Source organism: Notothenia rossii (assembly GCF_949606895.1).
Source record: "Notothenia rossii genome assembly, chromosome: 4".
NCBI lineage: Eukaryota > Metazoa > Chordata > Actinopteri > Perciformes > Nototheniidae > Notothenia > Notothenia rossii.
The window spans coordinates 5,157,897-5,177,207 of NC_136902.1; the positions used below are offsets into that span (position 1 = coordinate 5,157,897).

At 39.5% G+C, this 19,311-nt stretch overlaps 3 protein-coding genes and 1 long non-coding RNA gene across 4 annotated transcripts; all 4 read right to left on the reverse strand.

Moving 5' to 3' along the window:
* Window positions 1-385: 385 nt before the first annotated feature.
* LOC307037699 (zona pellucida sperm-binding protein 3-like) lies at window positions 386-2,993 on the reverse strand (the record flags this gene model as incomplete). The annotated part of the gene is made up of 10 exons (XM_079678756.1): window positions 2,956-2,993; window positions 2,430-2,571; window positions 2,167-2,351; window positions 1,982-2,085; window positions 1,819-1,910; window positions 1,564-1,744; window positions 1,385-1,490; window positions 1,221-1,309; window positions 575-666; window positions 386-495 (listed from the first exon to the last, which is right to left on the reverse strand). The coding sequence occupies exons 2-10, from the start codon at window positions 2,494-2,496 to the stop codon at window positions 386-388; spliced, it is 1,026 nt and encodes a 341-aa protein (XP_079534882.1). The 5' UTR covers window positions 2,497-2,571; window positions 2,956-2,993.
* Window positions 2,994-10,144: 7,151 nt separating this feature from the next.
* Window positions 10,145-10,752, reverse strand: LOC307037161. Its single transcript, XR_013807619.1, has 3 exons — window positions 10,620-10,752; window positions 10,436-10,521; window positions 10,145-10,236 (listed from the first exon to the last, which is right to left on the reverse strand). It is a non-coding gene; the product is annotated as an uncharacterized lncRNA (long non-coding RNA).
* Window positions 10,753-10,820: 68 nt separating this feature from the next.
* On the reverse strand, window positions 10,821-14,178 carry LOC307037160 (uncharacterized protein). The gene is made up of 3 exons (XM_079677938.1): window positions 13,916-14,178; window positions 13,722-13,825; window positions 10,821-11,173 (listed from the first exon to the last, which is right to left on the reverse strand). The coding sequence occupies exons 1-3, from the start codon at window positions 14,078-14,080 to the stop codon at window positions 11,077-11,079; spliced, it is 366 nt and encodes a 121-aa protein (XP_079534064.1). The 5' UTR covers window positions 14,081-14,178; the 3' UTR covers window positions 10,821-11,076.
* A 1,282-nt stretch (window positions 14,179-15,460) lies between these two features.
* On the reverse strand, window positions 15,461-17,460 carry LOC307037720 (zona pellucida sperm-binding protein 3-like; the record flags this gene model as incomplete). Its single annotated transcript, XM_079678782.1, has 8 exons — window positions 17,246-17,460; window positions 17,064-17,167; window positions 16,900-16,991; window positions 16,643-16,823; window positions 16,464-16,569; window positions 16,300-16,388; window positions 15,654-15,745; window positions 15,461-15,570 (listed from the first exon to the last, which is right to left on the reverse strand). Exons 1-8 carry the CDS (start codon window positions 17,330-17,332, stop codon window positions 15,461-15,463), a joined length of 861 nt encoding a protein of 286 aa, XP_079534908.1. The 5' UTR covers window positions 17,333-17,460.
* Window positions 17,461-19,311: the final 1,851 nt, after the last annotated feature.

Here is a 19,311-nt window from a genome sequence, read left to right on the forward strand (position 1 = left end):
CTCAATGTAAAATGGAAAGTGAAAGAAATTCAGGGGCTATACTCCAACTCACATGGCCATTAAAGGTTACATTATAATTGACGGTATCTTTCAATGAAAAAAGTCACACATAATTAGTAAAGTTCTACTGATGGGACAGATGGACACAGTTGAGGACAGTAGGACCTTCATATGAAATAAAGATACTCGTTTTATACTCAACAGGAGTTAACAGTTTTATTTATACAGAGATTATAAACAACTTTAATCTGCATATGGATGTCGTCCACCTGGGCCCTCTGTTCAGTCTCCCGAATCTTAGACTGGACTTCCTGTTGAGAAAATGTTTAGCAACGTTAGTCTTATGGCAAGTTTTTAACAAAACTTCAAGACAAATAAATACTCATTAACCTTGGTCAGCAATGGAAACTTCTGATGCACTGTGGGCATTTTGTTGCGATGGATCCATTATGATCAGGGGTCCCAACACAGAAGTGTGCATGAAGCCATTGGATTCTGAGGTGTAAAAAAACAATAACTTCATAATGAAAAAGACTATATTAAAAAAGCACACAAGTTAGCATGAAAGAGATACCCCATTCGTCTCCTCTCTTGGAGCGAGTGTTGCAGGTCCTAGAACAGCAGTCACACATGGAGCTCTGCATGGGGTCATCCAGGAGTTCCCATCTGAGGAGGCAGCAATCGTTAAGGCTCAAATACATCAGCATGGCTTTAAAACATTTTGTATACACAGAAGAAAAAAGCCGTTATAAAATGGTGTGATGTTTCTATAAAAAACAAACTTGTAAAATTATAAATATCAAGTTAATGACCAAAAGATATATTTCCATCTACAGTGCAGAAAAAGGTCAACATTTTACAAAAGCTCAGAGCTTTTTTTATTTCATAAATCTCATTAGGTTGGCTAATCATTTGAGTGCCCCTCCTTTTAAAACAAATATATTGTTATTCTTAAATATTTTACAATTATCATTCGTCACAATTGTTATCTATACTTTGTTAGTTAGCAGGAGATCATTTTTTATAGATATATAAAAGCACAATACTGATCAAAGTACATGCATTGATCTACTTCAAGTTGGATATGTTATGCTAAAATAAGCTAGCATCCTTGGCTAATGGTGCATACTTGTTGCTCATGGCATCAGTTGCATTCATCATATTAAACTGCTGGCCAGAACATTTTCACGTACTTCCAACAAATCAAACTCTTCCCTTACCGCTCATTTTCCTTTACATAGTGGCAAGCTTTCTTGCTCTCACTTAGAACTTCAGGATCCCATGCGAGCAGTTTGCAGTGAATGTACACCTGAGGAGCACATGAAACATACATGTTTGCTAGGAACCAAATATTCTTTAGAGCACTTTACATTTACCCCCTCACCTCCTCGCCGAGACCAAACTTGAAGGACTGCAGGTAGAGGATGATTGCAGACGAGTGGTACCGAGGGAGAAACCTGGAGTTTCCCTTCACACTGTCCAGGAGACACCTGAAGAAATTCAGATCAGCGATAAGGACTAAACTCCAGAAAACAATGAAAGAAATCAGAGACTGGATCTCACCCCTTATTTCTAATGATGGGGTACACATTGCTGTTAGCCTGCAGCTCAGGCGTAGTGGCTGCCACACATTCCTCCATGAGCAGCAGCAATGGCTGATGGGACTTCTGCTCCACTGTTGCCCATATTGGCATGAAGGAGCCCAGGGGGATGACATTTGTCTCCGCTACCGCTGTCATTTGTTCTGTAAGGGGAAAAGTAAAAACAGCTCAGTGTGCATTTTTTGAGTGTTTGGCCTTTGGGAGCATGAGCCCTCACCATTTAGGAGCAGCATGTGGAACTCCAGCCCTCCTCGGCCTTCGGCAACACCTGACCCCGGGTTCAGGAAAGGAGGAACCCACCCCTTAGGTCTGAAACATATTAACAACATTTATCCATAGATCAGCTTTAACTTGAATTTAAATAAGAAAGAAGCTCCTACCTTGGATAAACGCACTCGATGGGATACACATAAGCTGCAGGACTCGATCTTGGTTGGGGCCTGAAAGTCAGCTCATTTTTGTAGATGAGATTCTTCCCTTTCACCTGAAGAAAAAAAAAAAAGAAGCTCATTATGACATTGAAAAGGCTGAGAGGTATTTTGGTGAAACATGGTAGTTACATTACCAGTCTTTTAAAATTGCAGTCATCTAGTTTGTAGTTAAACTCAGCTTTCCCCTCTCCCCTGGGCAGAACATGAAACCCAGATGGCATGCAGGTTCCGAGGAAGTGACGAGCTGCATATTGCCGCAGCCTCGAGGGGATCGTCCATGTGATGCTTATGGAGTCTTTTTCACACTGTACTTTGATTTCTGCAAACAAATCATTATTATATATTTCCCTACATTCCCCAACAAAAGCAGATGTTTACATACATGTGCTAAGCATACCTGCATTGGCAACAGTCGTTGCAAAAAGAGCCACGACGATCACACCTAGGTAGAGTTGAGTCCCCATGACTGAATGATCTAGATCACACAGGAAGTGGCACCATTTGTAGACTCCCTGCCAAATGAGCTGAACGAGCAACACCTGTGTGAGAGCAGGGCAGCACCTGTCTACTTATACTGGGGTGTCCTTTCACATTCAATTTCATTGTAGAGTTTTCATTTGGATCATTTCTAGTAAACTTATTCAAGTACATTTTTATTTATCTGCCTAATTGCTTCTTTTTTTTTATTCTACTGAATTTATTTTTCAAAAACTACCTGATTATTTTACATACAACACTATTTATAAAACAATACAACAATTCAGATGAAACTACTTAAAGAAAATTTTCTAAAATCAGCCCAACCATAACAAGCTTCCAAGTCAATATACCTACAGGTTAGTAAGTCAGAGATGTGAAACTACATTTAACCTTTTGTTTTACATTAATTAATAAATGATTATGGGAAGTGCCCTTTTTCTCACTTGAGCTCCCGCCCCCCAAAATGTCTGTGCACGTCCCTGGCCCCCACCGTCGGTAAATGGAAGTACTACAAAGAACCCTGTTAATTATGTGCAGTTATTTCACGACTTGTATTACATGGCTTAGTTGAATACTCGATTTTGATTGGTTAATTCAGAACACGTGACACGTTGTTAATCCAGAACAGACAGACTGCTGTCATGGACTGAAATGAATAGAGCAGCGTCCTCTGGTGGCCTCTGTATAGATCAGTTACTCCAAAAAGAAACAAAAAGATAATTACCAACATTAAAGTGTAAGAGACATTTATTTAAAGTTAGCTTTAGCCTTTTTGATTGAGTTGGTGCAGATGCCCAAAGAGCATTAAGGTGGGAAAGATGTACAGAGTGTAACGCTCCAACAGTTGATCTTTGTAAGGAGGCTTTCACATCAGAGACCGAGGCAGGCCCGGCTCCAGGATGAAATGACTGAGGGGCTGTTAAAAAATCCGAGGGGGGATTTTTTTCACAACAACGAAAAATACTGTTAATGTAATGAATTGACACACCAAGCTTTTTTCCTTCTCACTGCTCTACAATCTTTTTGCTTTTTTATTTGTTATTCTGGATTTACCTCTGTCGTTCTGTTCTTTTCCTCTGATCTTTAATATTAGATAGTACATTATTAGATGGCCGAACTTTGTTTAACAGACTAACATTGATTTCCTCAATTTATAAATGGACAGGCTCTGTAATTATACCATAACCTTTTCTCCTCTATCCCTTAACTCGTCTTCCTATACAGATTTACTTACCTCTAGTCAAGTCAGGATTAATTAAACATTAATCTGGTTGATTTTTTATTTTCAGGATTGAATGTTCAAATCAAGGCCTAAAACCTGGCATTTCATAAGAAAGTGACTAATATATAAACCAAATGTAATATTGGATCAAATACTACACCAAATGGACAGACACAGATTAAAAATTAAAATAAAGTCCCCTGGTTTGTCTCTAGTCTAGAGTCTAACTGCCATGAGAAAAATCAAATCAATGTTCCAAAATCTGTCACGAGATGTCGCTCATTGTACCAATATGGTTGATATAATACATAACATATTATTATTCTAGTAAAAGAGCTCGCTTTGGCAAAAACCTGATCCAAACAGCCCTAAATAATAACAAGTAACCATCACGTGTGGTGCTATCTGTAGTTGTTTGTCTTATTTTTTGTTGATGTCAAACAACATGGATTTCAAGTCAATATACGAAAGTAAATCAAGAAATTAAGCAAACAAGCTGATCTTCAAGTTCCTCAAAAACACTGGTCTGAGGACAAGGATTTAATATGAACATTTAATAAATCAACAGTAGGTGGCGATATATGCTCCAAGGAGAAGCGATTTGCCAATGAAGACAAAAGAAGAAGAAGAAGAAGAAGAAGAAGAAGTAGAAGAAGAAATACGCTAACGCTACAAACAGGCACAACACTGTTACTCTGTTATTACTGACATGTAACATTTGATTTCACCTTGCTCTATTTTTTTTAACGCACGTTCAAAAACGGGAACATTTTCGGGAGTTTCAACCGGGTACCATCACCGAAAACGGGGACGTTTTGTTCACCCATCCGACTGTGTTTACAGCTAAGCACACACGCTAACATTAAGACTAGCTCACTTGGGGTTGAGGATTTTTTACACGTTGCTTGACTGCCTGCCCACATATCTGATCTAAACATAGTAACGTGTATTGTGGAAAAAAATTATTTAAAGTTATTTAATAATTGTGACATTTATTGTACTTTTTGATGGATGAATGATGCTCAAAGTGAGCGCCGGGCCCGGACCGAGGCCTGGATCCAACTTGAAAAGGAGTTCTCGATTTAGGTTCAAATTTACTAAAGTACTTTTCGCTTTAGGTGAGAAAACGACTGCTGTGTCTCAAGTATTTTTTTCCAATACATAAATCTTAGTATCACTTTTAACAGCTCATACAGACTGCATTATAAGCCTATTAAAAGTGATACTAGGCGAAAAAGGACTCTATAAAAAAGTTGCATGAGGAGACTACCTACATTTCCACGTTTGTAAGGTGTCATGTGTTACGTTAAGCTAATTCCATTGGATGTTGTCATATAATGACTCCTACTGTCCTGTGCTTTAGTAAAACCTCCAGGATGTGAGTGTTGAAGATATGCATAGCATACAGTGTTCTTCCAGTTATGCACTTTGGCGGTGGTGGTGTTCGAGGGAATTTGGGGATCTTTGCACAGATGAGAAAATAAACGTTTTTATTTTATGTACAGTATGTTATTAAACAACTGGGATTGGAACTGGCTCAGATGTAGTTTTGATTGTTGGTGTTTTGTCATATTCTGTGTTTTTAAAAAGGCTCTTTTTAGTCGGAGCCGTTCACCGTCATTGTGAGTGACTCCGTGCTGTGTGCCGTCATGGATCACTCTGGAAATGTTCCAACAAATATATAAAACATTTCAGAATCATCCTAAACTTGTTTTCTTTCGCTTTCACCTCATAAATATTGACTCACCTCACGTCATGTTTCAGTATTATCAGAAATGATTTATCCTGAAAACATGCATGAAAATATCCTGCTCCATCTTTTAAAAATGTTTTTGATTTATTTTTGATTTGATAACATTTGAATTACACGTAAAAAAAGAAAATTCACAAAGGACACAAAAACAAAATGTTCAAATAGAAAGTTTACTGAACTCAATCAAAATATATATTTATTATTTAATTAAAACCAGATTTGTTTTGTATCAGATCATTATCAAGCAAGTTTTTGTATAACATTCTTAATTCCTTAATATGCAGTATCTCTAAGTAAAAGCTAAATAAATGTTGTCATATTGACAAAAAATGTCTTTAATTGCAATCATGTTAAGCCATATTTATTCATGAAGGTGTAGTAAAACGGCTAACACTAAGATAAAGCAACTTGATCATGACCAGACGTTTTGGAGTTGCTGATTTAATAGAAACATTTTAAGCATGTGACCTGTTGCAAGTTATTAAAACAAATGTTTTTCATTCTTCATAATCAGTAAACCTGCAGATAGGGTTAAATACAAACACCAAATTCGTTTTTCTGTTTGATCCACCTGCTGGTAAGAACAGAAAATATGTCCAGTTAAAACAGTTACAGTTATAAAACAAATACTCTGCACCTCATTGTTGCTTGAACCGAATTAGATGAAGTAACTGAGTTATTAGAAACTGCTCATAAAAAAAGTTACCCACCTACAAAATGTGTTTTCTGTAGGCCTTGAGACTTTCCTGTATTCTTTACCTGGTTCTCGTTCACATGCTCCTGGCTGTTCCTCTTGTTAAGAATTGCTCAGTTGCGTCATGGCCTCGTCAAACAGCGCTCTGGCAGTCCCTTTATACTCACTCCATGGCTTATCTCGGGTTTTTTCCTTGACTTCTTCAGCCAACTTCTCTTTTACTGCTTTCATCAAAACCTCTTCCAGCACATGTTCTTCTTCTGTGAATATCAGTTCCTCAATCAGATGTTTACTGTCGAAACAACATGGTACTTTTTCACAGCATTTGCATCGTTCACAGAATGACAAGATGAAAGCCACAATAGTGATACAAAATGCCCAAAAGCCACCGTAATGCTGAAGAAAGATAAAGAAAGATGGTTATATTATAACAGCAAAACTGCATTCCTGTTGTTCTTTTTTAATATGGAAGTGATGCTGGTAAAGTAGATCAAGAGTGGAAGCACTCACCTGGGAAGAGTTTTTCAGTTCTTCAATGATGACTCTCTGGTTGTCCGTGATATTCGCCTCAGCTTTGCAGGCTAACTGTACCTGTTTCTCAGAGCCGTCATTCTTACAGCAAACATACCAGTCTCCATCGAGGAGCACAAAAGCAACCCACAGCACACCAACTAAAAAAGCCTTGAGAATGTGAAGGAAATAAAAACACCAAGGAACTTCGTGGCATTTAGTGCATGAGCACCAGTTTCTACAGGCACTTTGAAAATAACTGTTTGTCCACAGTGTGAAGAAAGTCATTAAGACTGGCAGAACCATGAACGAGTCGCAGCCTGAGTGTTGTGGTTCACAATCGCACGCAAAGTCCTTTTCAAGCAGAATATTGTAGGTCAGGGGTGCCCACACTTTTTTGGCTGGTGAGCTACTTTTGAAATGACCAGCTCTACCAACCAAAAATAAAATCCCAAATTGCAAGGGGGCTGAATAACATGTTATATTTATAACTACAACAACTCTATTTGGGTTCTTGAACAGAAACAAATACATAAAACTCAAAACACATGTTAACCTCTCTCCCTCTCCTCTCTCTCTGTTAAGAAACACATAACAAGCAGACTAAGAAACCACTCTCCAATAAGCAAGTGGAATGGATTTGATAGTGAAGCACTGACACAGCTCTCTACAAAGTGTGGCGAGTGGATAGACCGATTCACGGACTTTCTACATGGTAGAAGTGGGGGGGTCAAAACTAATCATTTCAAAAAGTGTCATATAATGGCTGCGACGCCCATGATGCAAAAAAGACAGTTCCTCTCCTAGTTCAATAAATAATAGGCTAAATCATCGTCTCTTTAGTCATGAAGCACAGAGACAGCTCTGGTTAAAGTCACAAATGACATTCTAATAGCCTCAGACAAGGGACTTGTCTCTATTCTTGTCTTGCTCGATCTTAGTGCTGCATTTGATACTATCGACCATGATATCCTATTGCAAAGACTAGAGCACTTAGTTGGCATACAGGGAACTGCTTTAGGTTGGTTTAGGTCCTATCTATCTGAACGCTCTCAGTTTGTACATGTCAACGATGAATCTTCCATGCAAACCAAAGTTAGCCATGGAGTGCCACAGGGCTCAGTGCTTGGACCTATTTTTTTCACACTATATATGCTTCCGGTAGGCAATATTATAAGGAATCATTCTGTAAACTTACATTGTTATGCGGATGATACTCAACTATACTTATCAATCAAGCCTGATGAAATTAATCATCTAAATGAAATTCAAGACTGCCTCAAGAACTTAAAAACGTGGATGAGCTTACTTTTTTTGATGTTAAACACGACCAAAACTGAAGTTATTGTACTTGGCCCGAAGAATCTACGAAACAAATTATCTAAAGATATACTAAATATGGATGGCATTAATTTTGCCTCCAGTGAGACTGTAGGGAATCTTGGTGTTATATTTGATCAGGATTGATCCTTTAACACCCACATAAAATCAATTTCAAGGACCGCCTACTTCCATCTACGTAACATTGCAAAAATCAGGCATATCTTGCCTCAAAACGATGCAGAGAAGCTAGTCCATGCATTTGTTACTTCAAGGCTGGATTATTGTAACTCCTTATTATCAGGGTGTACCAAGAAGTCAGTCAAGTCGCTTCAGCTGATTCAAAATGCTGCAGCTCGTGTACTAACCAGAGTTAGGAAAAGGGACCACATTACTCCTGTTCTGGCTGCCTTACACTGGCTCCCTATAGAACACAGGATATCATTTAAAATTCTTCTTCTCGCCTACAAAGCCCTTAATGGGCAGGCGCCATCTTACCTTAAAGAACTCATAATACCCTACTGTCCTACTAGGGCATTGCGTTCCAAGAATGCAGGGTTGTTGGTTGTTCCTAGAGTCTCCAAAAGTACAATGGGAGCCAGAGCCTTTTCTTATCAAGCTCCACTTTTGTGGAATCAGCTTCCAGTTTGTGTTCGGACGGCAGACACCCTATCCGTTTTTAAGAGTGCGCTTAAGACCTTCCTTTTTGATAAAGCTTATAGTTAGGGCTGATTAGATTCAGCCCCTAGTTTTGCTGATATAGGCTTAGTTTGTCAGGGGACATCTTACTTCTTCCTTCTCTGTCTATACCTGTGTACTCATGTTCCGATTAACCCAGCTTCCCCAAATTTCTTTCTTTTTGGTGTCTATATACGCCGGGATCCGGAGTCATGGATGATCCTGCGGTCCTGTTTCATGGATCGCGAGTCCTGGATCTTGAGTCGTGGCTGTGGTCCTGGATCATAAGTCCTGGATGGATATCCTCGTGGATTCATCTTCCTATTATACACATGCATTTCCAAACATTTGGACTACCTATGTTGTAAATGTATTATCTTTTCAATTTACACACGGCATCTATTGCACGTCTGTCTGTCCTGGGAGAGGGATCCCTCCTCTGTGGCTCTCCCTGAGGTTTCTCCCTTTAAACTGGGTTTTCTCTGGAAGTTTTTCCTTGTACGATGTGAGGGTCTAAGGACAGAGGGTGTCGTATTGTCCTACTGATATTCTGTACAAACTGTGAAGTCCACTGAGACAAATGTAACATTTGTGATATTGGGCTATATAAATAAACTCATTGATGAACCAGAACAGCAACATATTTCAGCTAAGGTGAATAGGAGCGATAGAGTGTATTATGTACCAAGAATCAGTCTGCAATTGACAGAGTTTGACAATTACATGTTGAACAAGTCCATACAACAACAAAAGGGCCAATTGAGTACAGTGCTGAAAAGCTTTGAATCCATTCTTTTCATTGTTCAGCCATAATATTCTTTGGACAATTACTGAGTTTAGCCTTGACCTGCTTGAAGAATACAGAATTAACAGTTAATGTTTATCATGTAAGTATTTTTAGAGTTCTTGTTTGGAAATTTGAACAAAAAGTTGAACCTAATCATATTGCTTTCAAAGATTTAGTGTGATCAATATTTCTGGGAAATTGACACAGGAAAAAAGTTCATGACATTGAACAGAGCTGGAAATGTTCCCAGAAATAAGACAAGGTCATCAAGATTCAGTAATACAGCTCAGTTTAAACCATTTCATACAAAAGGCAAGTCAAACCCAATAATTTGAGAACTTCAATGAAGTGGTTCGGAAACTTTTTTTTAATTTTTATTGGCCACATACAATCTGAAATGCAAAGAGAACCAATAATAAAAAACAAATTCAGATTGAAGAAACCAGTCAGCGAAATGGATCCATTCCTGTTGGGAGAACAAAGTTTAAAATAGCCGTTCAGAATAAATGTATATTGCAATACGAAACCCTTACCTTCAGGAATTCATATCTATGATGGTAAATGGCCCAATGACTGCTTTTTGTACCATTCCATGGTTCTCTGCAAAAATACATATTTTAGTACAAGTCAACCAAACAAGTGTAATACAGCAGAAGTTGTGTACATACCTGACGCAACACTCCTCTGCCTCCTTGACTTGCATTTCGATTCACAGCAGTCACAAAGATTGCTCTGGGCCAAGTTGTCCAGCAACTCCCAACTGAGTTCATGAAGATTGGATGAAAAGATCATTAAAATGCATCTCAACTCTTTCAAATAAAGTCTCCACAAAGTTTGAATAGTTATGAACGGGATCCATCTGTATCTTCAGTAGACTGGGCTTAAGCTGAATAAGTCATCTCATGTAAAACAAATTAACCTACAAGTCAAATTCTGATATATTAAAGTACTATTTTTACCCATGCCCTTCAACAAAGTGGCAGGCTTTCTTAGTGCTGTCAAGACCATTGGGATCCCAAGCCAAAAGTTTGCAGTGGATAAAGACCTGTTGAGTAGAGGGGAAATATAGGCGTCATGGCATAAATTAATCTCAGTATCCACAATAAAACCTTGAATCTGAAAAAAATGTACAGGCCAATTGACCTCTTCTCCCATAGCAAACGTAAAGGTCTGAAGTGATAGGCGGATCTCCGATGACTTTTGCCTTGGTTCGAATTTTGATCGTGACGACACACTTTCCAAAAGACATCTGTTGGGTTACAGAAAATGTATTAGCATTACTACCAAGGTTTCGACCAAAATACGTTTTTTTAAATCAATGCTCATTGCTGAGAGTACCCTTTATTGGAGATGATAGGGTACATGGTGCTTTCAGGGTACAGCTCTGGTGTGGTAGCTGCTACACATTCCTCAAGAAGCAGCAGCAAGGGCTGATGGGTGTTCTGCACCACACTAGCCATGATGGGGATGATGGAGCCCAGAGGAAAGCGTGTAGATTCAGCAGGGCCTGAGAAGTCGTCTAGGGCAGTAAACAGAGGAAGAGTCATTAAGTTACAAAAGTCAGGGAGAGCTGCCGTTCGTAGAGAGTTTCTCATGTTGTTTACCCACCATTCATAAGGCCAATGTTAAACTGCAGATCTCCTAGACTGTAGGTTTTAAACACCGGGTCATAGATCGTAGCATACCAGTCTTTGGGCCTGCACAAAATAAAGCAGAAGGGTACAGAAAATGCTGCAAAGTGAAACTTTTGAACTTATTAGTGCAAGCTTGTTTACTCCTACGGACAAATTCTTTATTCTTATTCCGCCGGGTTATTTTGTCCGTCTTCTCCCACATCGCAGAAACTGCGTTCAAATATTACTTCTCATTCATAATTCCCGAGATACATCCCATAATTAATCACATTTTTAACATGGAAGTTAATGGAGAAACTCTTCAGACTTGAAAAATCGTCATGCAACTTCAACTGCAAACTGTTCCTTCACACTTCCACTCAGAAACATCATTCCAACTTTAAAAGGTTACACATCTTTCTGACATCCTTCATATTAAACAACTTTTAAATCAGATTCATACTTTTAGAAATATTAAACATTGCTCATACCTTGGTAAAGAGGCCTTCTTCAGATTTTAACATTAGTGTGTATTGCGCAGCTCGTTAATGCTAGAGTGCGTGAGTCACAGCTAGAGTGGAGGACCGCTTGAAATTCGCCTTCATATATATATTTTTAAACCTGCCATAATTCCCTAACCCTACACTCCTGAGACATCATTTCTCATGAGAAACGTAGAAAAACATCTCGTAGCTCCATTAAAGCCCGTTTTACATTCAGGCTCATCTTTCCTCACAGCAGCAGCCGCACACCTTTAGTCAGTTCTTGAGATGCTTCACACGTTGACATTTCACCGATATATGTTACGGTTCTTCAACAAAACGTTCACATGCAACATGTTTATCTCTCATTCAGAACAATGGAAAGGCTCTCCTCTCACTGATAACTGCACATCACCATGGAAACCTTTGATCTCTGGGCTCAAGGACAGGTGTTTCATAACGTTGTTAGCTCAAACACCTGTGTGATGGAACATGATGTCATAACTCCAACTGACATGCTCAGAACGCCACCAACCATCACATGATGGTTAACACTGTGGCCCTGAACAGCTCTAAATCAAATCTGATGTTACGTAATGTGGTGTTACTATGGCAACGCATCCCTTGCCTTAAAACACGATGTCGCTGTAACGCCAATGGACACAGTCCGATCGTCCCCCAAACTTCGCTTGTATATCACCGGTCCATGCCTTAACAGCTCTACGCAAAATCTGAGATCTAGCCATATGCCGTTTCCATGGAAACGCAACCCTCGCCTTAAAACACGATGTTGTCGTGGTACCTAAGCAAATGGTCTGAAACAGCACCATACTTCAGATAATGGTTAATGATCTGGCCCTCAACAGCTCTACGTCAATTATGGAGTTTCATCCTATGCCGTTTCCATGGAAACGCATCCCGCGCCATGAAACACGATGTCGCTGTAACGCCAATGGACACAGTCCGATTGTCCCCCAAACTTCGCTTGTATATCACCGGCCCATGCCTTAACAGCTCTTCGTGAAATCTGAGATCTCACCATAGGCTGTTTCCATGAAAACGCATCCCTCGCCATAAAACACGATGTTGTCGTAACTGATATGAAAATGGTCAAAACACCACCAGACTTCAGATGACAGTTAATGGTCCAGCCCTCTACATATCTGTGCCATTAGTGAATTTTCCTCAAAAGGCTGTTGCCATGGGAACGCATCCCTTGCAATAACACGATATTGCTATAACTCTTATGGAAACGTTCCAAAAAAAGTGCTAAAACTTCACGTGTGCTAACAGTCCAGCCGTGAATAAATCTACGGGACAGTTGAGATTTCTTCAAATTCCGTTGCCATGGTAACACGATGCTTGCCATGAAACATGGTTCTCTTCAGTGAAAATGCTCCAAACTGCCCAAAATGTAACAGGTTCGATAACAATGAAGCCATCCACATATCTAAGCATATTATGTGGTGCCAAATACCGTTGCCATGGCGACAGATCATTCGTCATCAAGTTAGTTCAATAGTTTGCAGTTCAAATATTCTGCTGCTTTTCCACTTTATTTTCTTCTAACACATTCAAGCCCCCAGTGTTCATGTATCATTTCAATCTAAATTCTTCACTTTCTTCTTACATATTACATTTAAGCATAGCAATTCAGCATCAGTATAAAGTATTGCCACTAGCGATTTCTTCAGGAATTGCATTCTCTAGTTATGAACTGTTACACCTAAGCTAAAAGACTTCCTCTAAAACGCAAAAAACTAAAGTGAACTTAAATTTGTGATGTTCAATTAAAACTATGGGAAAAACTCAATTGACAATGAATTGGGAACACAGTGTACCTTAGGGATTGTTCTCAGTAAATGTACATTTTTTTGTTGAGAATACTTCAATAGATAAAGCTAATTTGGGAATAGAACAGAAACAGGCTGTAGATTCCCTAAATCAGTCTCCCATTCATTGTCTATATAGCAGCTTCAGACTTTATACCTGATGACATCACAAGTTTGGGATGTACTTCCATGCTTGGTGGCTTTGAGAGGGAGAAGCTTAACAAATTGAACTTTCCCAGGCCATGAAAATGCCACATTGGAATTGTTAGTTAAGGGTAGTGTCACCCTTTAGCACCTTATGTTGGTATGAACACTAACCTCTCATATGCACAGACAACTGGGCGGGTGAAGGCCAAATTGTAAGAATCTGCAGAAGCAACGTAGGTCAGATCATTGCTGTACACCAGTGCATCCCCGGTGACCTGTTAGAGAGACAAAGATCCCCCTGACAGAGCTGTAGGAAATATAGCAGACTCACAGCTTGCAGGTTTAAAATATATATATACACATACCAGTCTCCTAAAGTTACAGTCAGTGAGATCCACATAGAAGTAGGCCTCTCCTGCTGAGAAGCTAGTTGGGAAACAATTACCCAGACGGAGAAGCGACGTATCGGCCTGGGGTCGGCTTTCTGTCCACATCAGCGTCACAAAATCTGGCCCACAGTCCACTTTCATGTCTGCAACACAAATAAATTAAGTTCAGACTCAAATATTTGAGTCAAGGTTAATAACAAGACTTTAATTGTTTCCAGTCTTACCTGCATATACTGCCATGGCAGCTGCCAGGCTCAGAAGCAGTGCACCTTGACAAAATGAAACCATCATGACCGAATGCTTGCTACTGACACAGTGCATGTTCTTATACCTTGTTCCTGAGAGGCATTCATCAAGATAACGTATTTCACCTGGTGCCTGTCAACAGTCCCAGCTGCAGCAGATAGCACACTGATTACAGCATGGGGAGCATCCAATCACATTAGTCCTTACACCCAATTCATTTTTATTCAGCTTCATCAGCAGCACAAAATCGCCATTTGTTAATCTATTTATTATCCTGTGTGACTACCTTACATTCTTATTTAAAACACTTTAAGGATGATAATGCAGGGGTTGTCTTACTGATGTTTTGATTTAGTTTTGCTGTTATTTATATTAACATTAATATATGTATACGTTGGGATTTTTTGTTCAACTGCAAGTCATGCAAGAAAAAGTTTTCTTTGAGAATTAAAAGGCGAGTCATTTCTAAACAAATGATCATTTGGGGGAAGGTAGTATTCCTTTATCAGATGTCCTGTCCTATTCAAATGTGTCATTTTTATATCTTTGACCAAATGGAAACTCAAGGTAAGGGAAAAAGGTACATATAAGTTGTAATTGAGAAAATATCCACACTCTCACATCTGAATATTAGCTGTGTTGCTATGATGTCCTCTTTTAACTAAACACGTGCCATGCAGGCCATCCCTATTGGTTTTATAATCTAAACTATACTACATTCAACTGCAGGCATGAGTGCCCAGAAAATAAATTCAGATCAGAATTGTCTTTTCAAATGAGGCTCAACATAAATAATTGCCATAGTTGTAATAACACACAGATCACCATAGCTTTTAAATCTGGTGGTGTATGTAATGTCAGAATGTATATCATGTGCAGAGCTCAATGTAAAATGGAACGTGAAAGAAATTCAGGGGCTATACTCCAACTCACATGGCCATTAAAGGTTACATTATAATTGACGGTATCTTTCAATGACAAAAGTCACACATAATTAGTAAAGTTCTACTGATGGGACAGATGGACACAGTTGAGGACAGTAGGACCTTCATATGAAGTAAAGATACTCGTTTTATACTCAACAGGAGTTAAAAGTTTTATTTATACAGAGATTATAGACTACTTTAATCTGCATATGGATGTCGTCCACCTGGGCCCTCTGTTCAGTCTCCCCAATCTTAGACTGGACTTCCTGTTGAGAAAATGTTTAGCAACGTTAGTCTTATGGCAAGTTTTGAACAAAACTTCAAGACAAATACCATAAATAAATACTCATTAACCTTGGTCAGCAATGGAAACTTCTGATGCATTGTGGGCATTTTGTTGCGTTGGATCCATTATGATCAGGGGTCCCAACACAGAAGTGTGCATGAAGCCGTTGGATTCTGAGGTGGAAAAAAACCACAATAACTTCATAATGAAAAAGACTATATTAAAAAAAGCATACAAGTTAGCATGAAAGAGATACCCCATTCGTCTCCTCTCTTGGAGCGAGTGTTGCAGGTCCTAGAACAGCAGTCACACATGGAGCTCTGCATGGGGTCATCCAGGAGTTCCCATCTGAGGAAGCAGCAATCGTTAAGGCTCAAATACATCAGCATGGCTTTAAAACATTTTGTATACACAGAAGAAAAAACCTGTTATAAAATGGTGTGATGTTTCTATAAAAAACAAAAACTGGTAAAATTATAAATATCAAGTTAATGACCAAAAGATATATTTCCATCTACAGTGCAGAAAAAGGTCAACATTTTACAAAAGCTCAGGGCTTTTTTTATTTTATAAATCTCATTAGGTTGGCTAATCATTTGAGTGCCCCTCCTTTTAAAACAAATATTGTTATTCTCAAATATTTTAAAATTATCATTCGTCACAATTGTTGTCTATACTTTGTTAGTTAGCAGGATATCATTTATTATAGATATATAAAAGCACAATACTGATCAAAGTACATGCATTGATCTACTTCAAGTTGGATATGTTATGCTAAAATAAGCTAGCATCCTTGGCTAATGGTGCATACTTGTTGCTCATGGCATCAGTTGCATTCATCATATTAAACTGCTGGCCAGAACATTTTCACGTACTTCCAACAAATCAAACTCTTCCCTTACCGCTCATTTTCCTTTACATAGTGGCAAGCTTTCTTGCTCTCACTTAGAACTTCAGGATCCCATGCGAGCAGTTTGCAGTGAATGTACACCTGAGGAGCACATGAAACATACATGTTTGCTAGGAACCAAATATTCTTCAGAGCACTTTACATTTACCCCCTCACCTCCTCGCCGAGACCAAACTTGAAGGACTGCAGGTAGAGGATGATTGCAGACGAGTGGTACCGAGGGAGAAACCTGGAGTTTCCCTTCACACTGTCCAGGAGACACCTGAAGAAATTCAGATCAGCGATAAGGACTAAACTCCAGAAAACAATTAAAGAAATCAGAGACTGGATCTCACCCCTTATTTCTAATGATGGGGTACACATTGCTGTTAGCCTGCAGCTCAGGCGTAGTGGCTGCCACACATTCCTCCATGAGCAGCAGCAATGGCTGATGGGACTTCTGCTCCACTGTTGCCCATATTGGCATGAAGGAACCCAGGGGGATGACATTTGTCTCCGCTACCGCTGTCATTTGTTCTGTAAGGGGAAAAAAATAAAAACGGCTCAGTGTGCATTTTTTGAGTGTTTTGCCTTTGGGAGCATGAGCCCTCACCATTTAGGAGCAGCATGTGGAACTCCAGCCCTCCTCGGCCTTCGGCAACACCTGACCCCGGGTTCAGGAAAGGAGGAACCCACCCCTTAGGTCTGAAATATATTAACAACATTAATCCATATATCAGCTTTAATCTTGAATTTAAATAAGAAAGAAGCTCCTACCTTGGATAAACGCACTCGATGGGATACACATAAGCTGCAGGACTCGACCTTGGTTGGGGCCTGAAAGTCAGCTCATTTTTGTAGATGAGATTCTTCCCTTTCACCTGAAGAAAAAAAAAGAAGCTCATTATGACATTGAAAAGGCTGAGAGGTATTTTGGTGAAACATGGCAGTTACATTACCAGTCTTTTAAAATTGCAGTCATCTAGTTTGTAGTTAAACTCAGCTTTCCCCTCTCCCCTGGGCAGAACATGAAACCCAGATGGCATGCAGGTTCCGAGGAAGTGACGAGCTGCATATTGCCGCAGCCTCGAGGGGATCGTCCATGTGATGCTTATGGAGTCTTTTTCACACTGTACTTTGATTTCTGCAAACAAATCATTATTATATATTTCCCTACATTCCCCAACAAAAGCAGATGTTTACAAACATGTGCTAAGCATACCTGCATTGGCGACAGTCGTCGCAAAAAGAGTCACGACTATCACACCTAGGTAGAGTTGAGTCCCCATGACTGAATGATCTAGATCACGCAGGAAGTGGCACCATTTGTAGACTCCCTGCCAAATGAGCTGAACGAGCAACACCTGTGTGAGAGCCGGGCAGCACCTGTCTACTTATATGGGGTGTCATTTCACGTTCAATTTCATTGTAGAGTTTTCATTTGGATCATTTATATTACACTTATTCAAGTACATTTTTATTTATCTGCCTAATTGCTTCTTTTTCTTTATTCTACTGAATTTATTTTTCAAAAACTACCTGATTATTTTACATACAACACTATTTATAAAACAATACAACAATTCAGATGAAACTACTTAAAGGCAATTTTCTAAAATCAGCCCAACCATAACATGCTTCCAGGTCAATATACCTACAGGTTAGTAAGTCAGAGATGTGAAACTACATTTAACCTTTTGTTTTACATTAATTAATAAATGATTATGGGAAGTGCCCTTTTTCTCACTTGAGCTCCCGCCCCCCAAAATGTCTGTGCACGTCCCTGGCCCCCACCGTCGGTAAATGGAAGTACTACAAAGAACCCTGTTAATTATGTGCAGTTATTTCACGACTTGTATTACATGGCTTAGTTCAGTGGTTCTCAAACTTTTTCTGTCAGGCCCCCCCTTTGGAGAAAAAAAAAAGTCGGGCCCCCCCAACACAAATAGTCAGGCTCAGTGGCGGCGCCAGAAATTTCTTTTGGGGGTGCTGTGGGGTAGCTTGACGTTTCATAGAGGGTGCTCAAACATTTAGGGTTTCCCATTAATGTACCGGGCGCTACAGTGGAATTTTCTACTGCAACATTCCCCACGCATATACACAGTGAGACAGTTACAATGAAGGCTCGATAATCAGCTCACGGCATAGGGTAAAGTGCTATTTTTATAGGTGGTGTGTGGACCTCACATAGGGGGGTCCGGGGGCAAGCTCCCCCGGGAAGATTTATTTTTAAATATTGAAGTTAAATGCATCAATCTGGAGCACTTTGAGAGCAAAATGAAGAGATCTATGGATACCTCTCTCAACACCGATATGAAACAGAACTGTAAACAGATTTACTTTTTCTTTATGGATATTTTACAAATCACCCTTTTAAACGTTATTCTTGTTTTACTGCCATATAGTATTTCATACCTGTTTTTCATTTATTCTCTTATTTTTTTATAACTATAATGATCATATAAACGTGTGCCTCAGAAATAATTGTTTACATTAATCGTGACCAAACCGTTTGAGAACCACTGAGATAACTTAGACTAAAGTGAACTATCTAAACACTGAGTCCTTTAGCTCAGGGGTTCCCAACCCCCGGTCCGCGGACCGGTACCGGGCCGTGGAGGTGTTACTGCCGGGCCGCGAAATGGCTGTGAGTTTATCGTAATATTTGCAGAATTAGAAATATTTAAAAATATTTTATCATTGTTCATTTATGCACAGAGAAAGTTACCGGTGCGCCAATAGGAAGTGGAGCACACAGGGGACAACCGTTTAATAACAGTCTGCGCTGTTATGTTTATGTGGGGAAGTGGCAGTGCATACATTATTTGAGATATATTTCGAACTCGGACTTCATTTTAAGGACATTGCGGCCAGGGGTGTAGAGCTATTTTTTTAATTTGTAAAACCTTCTTCACTTCATGAAATGGCTGCAGCATCAGGAGGCAGCCTCTGAGAAGTGCAGCACCAGCGTGTACACACAGCCTTCACTGTGTTCCCCACTGCAGGCTGCTACGTTTCACACACA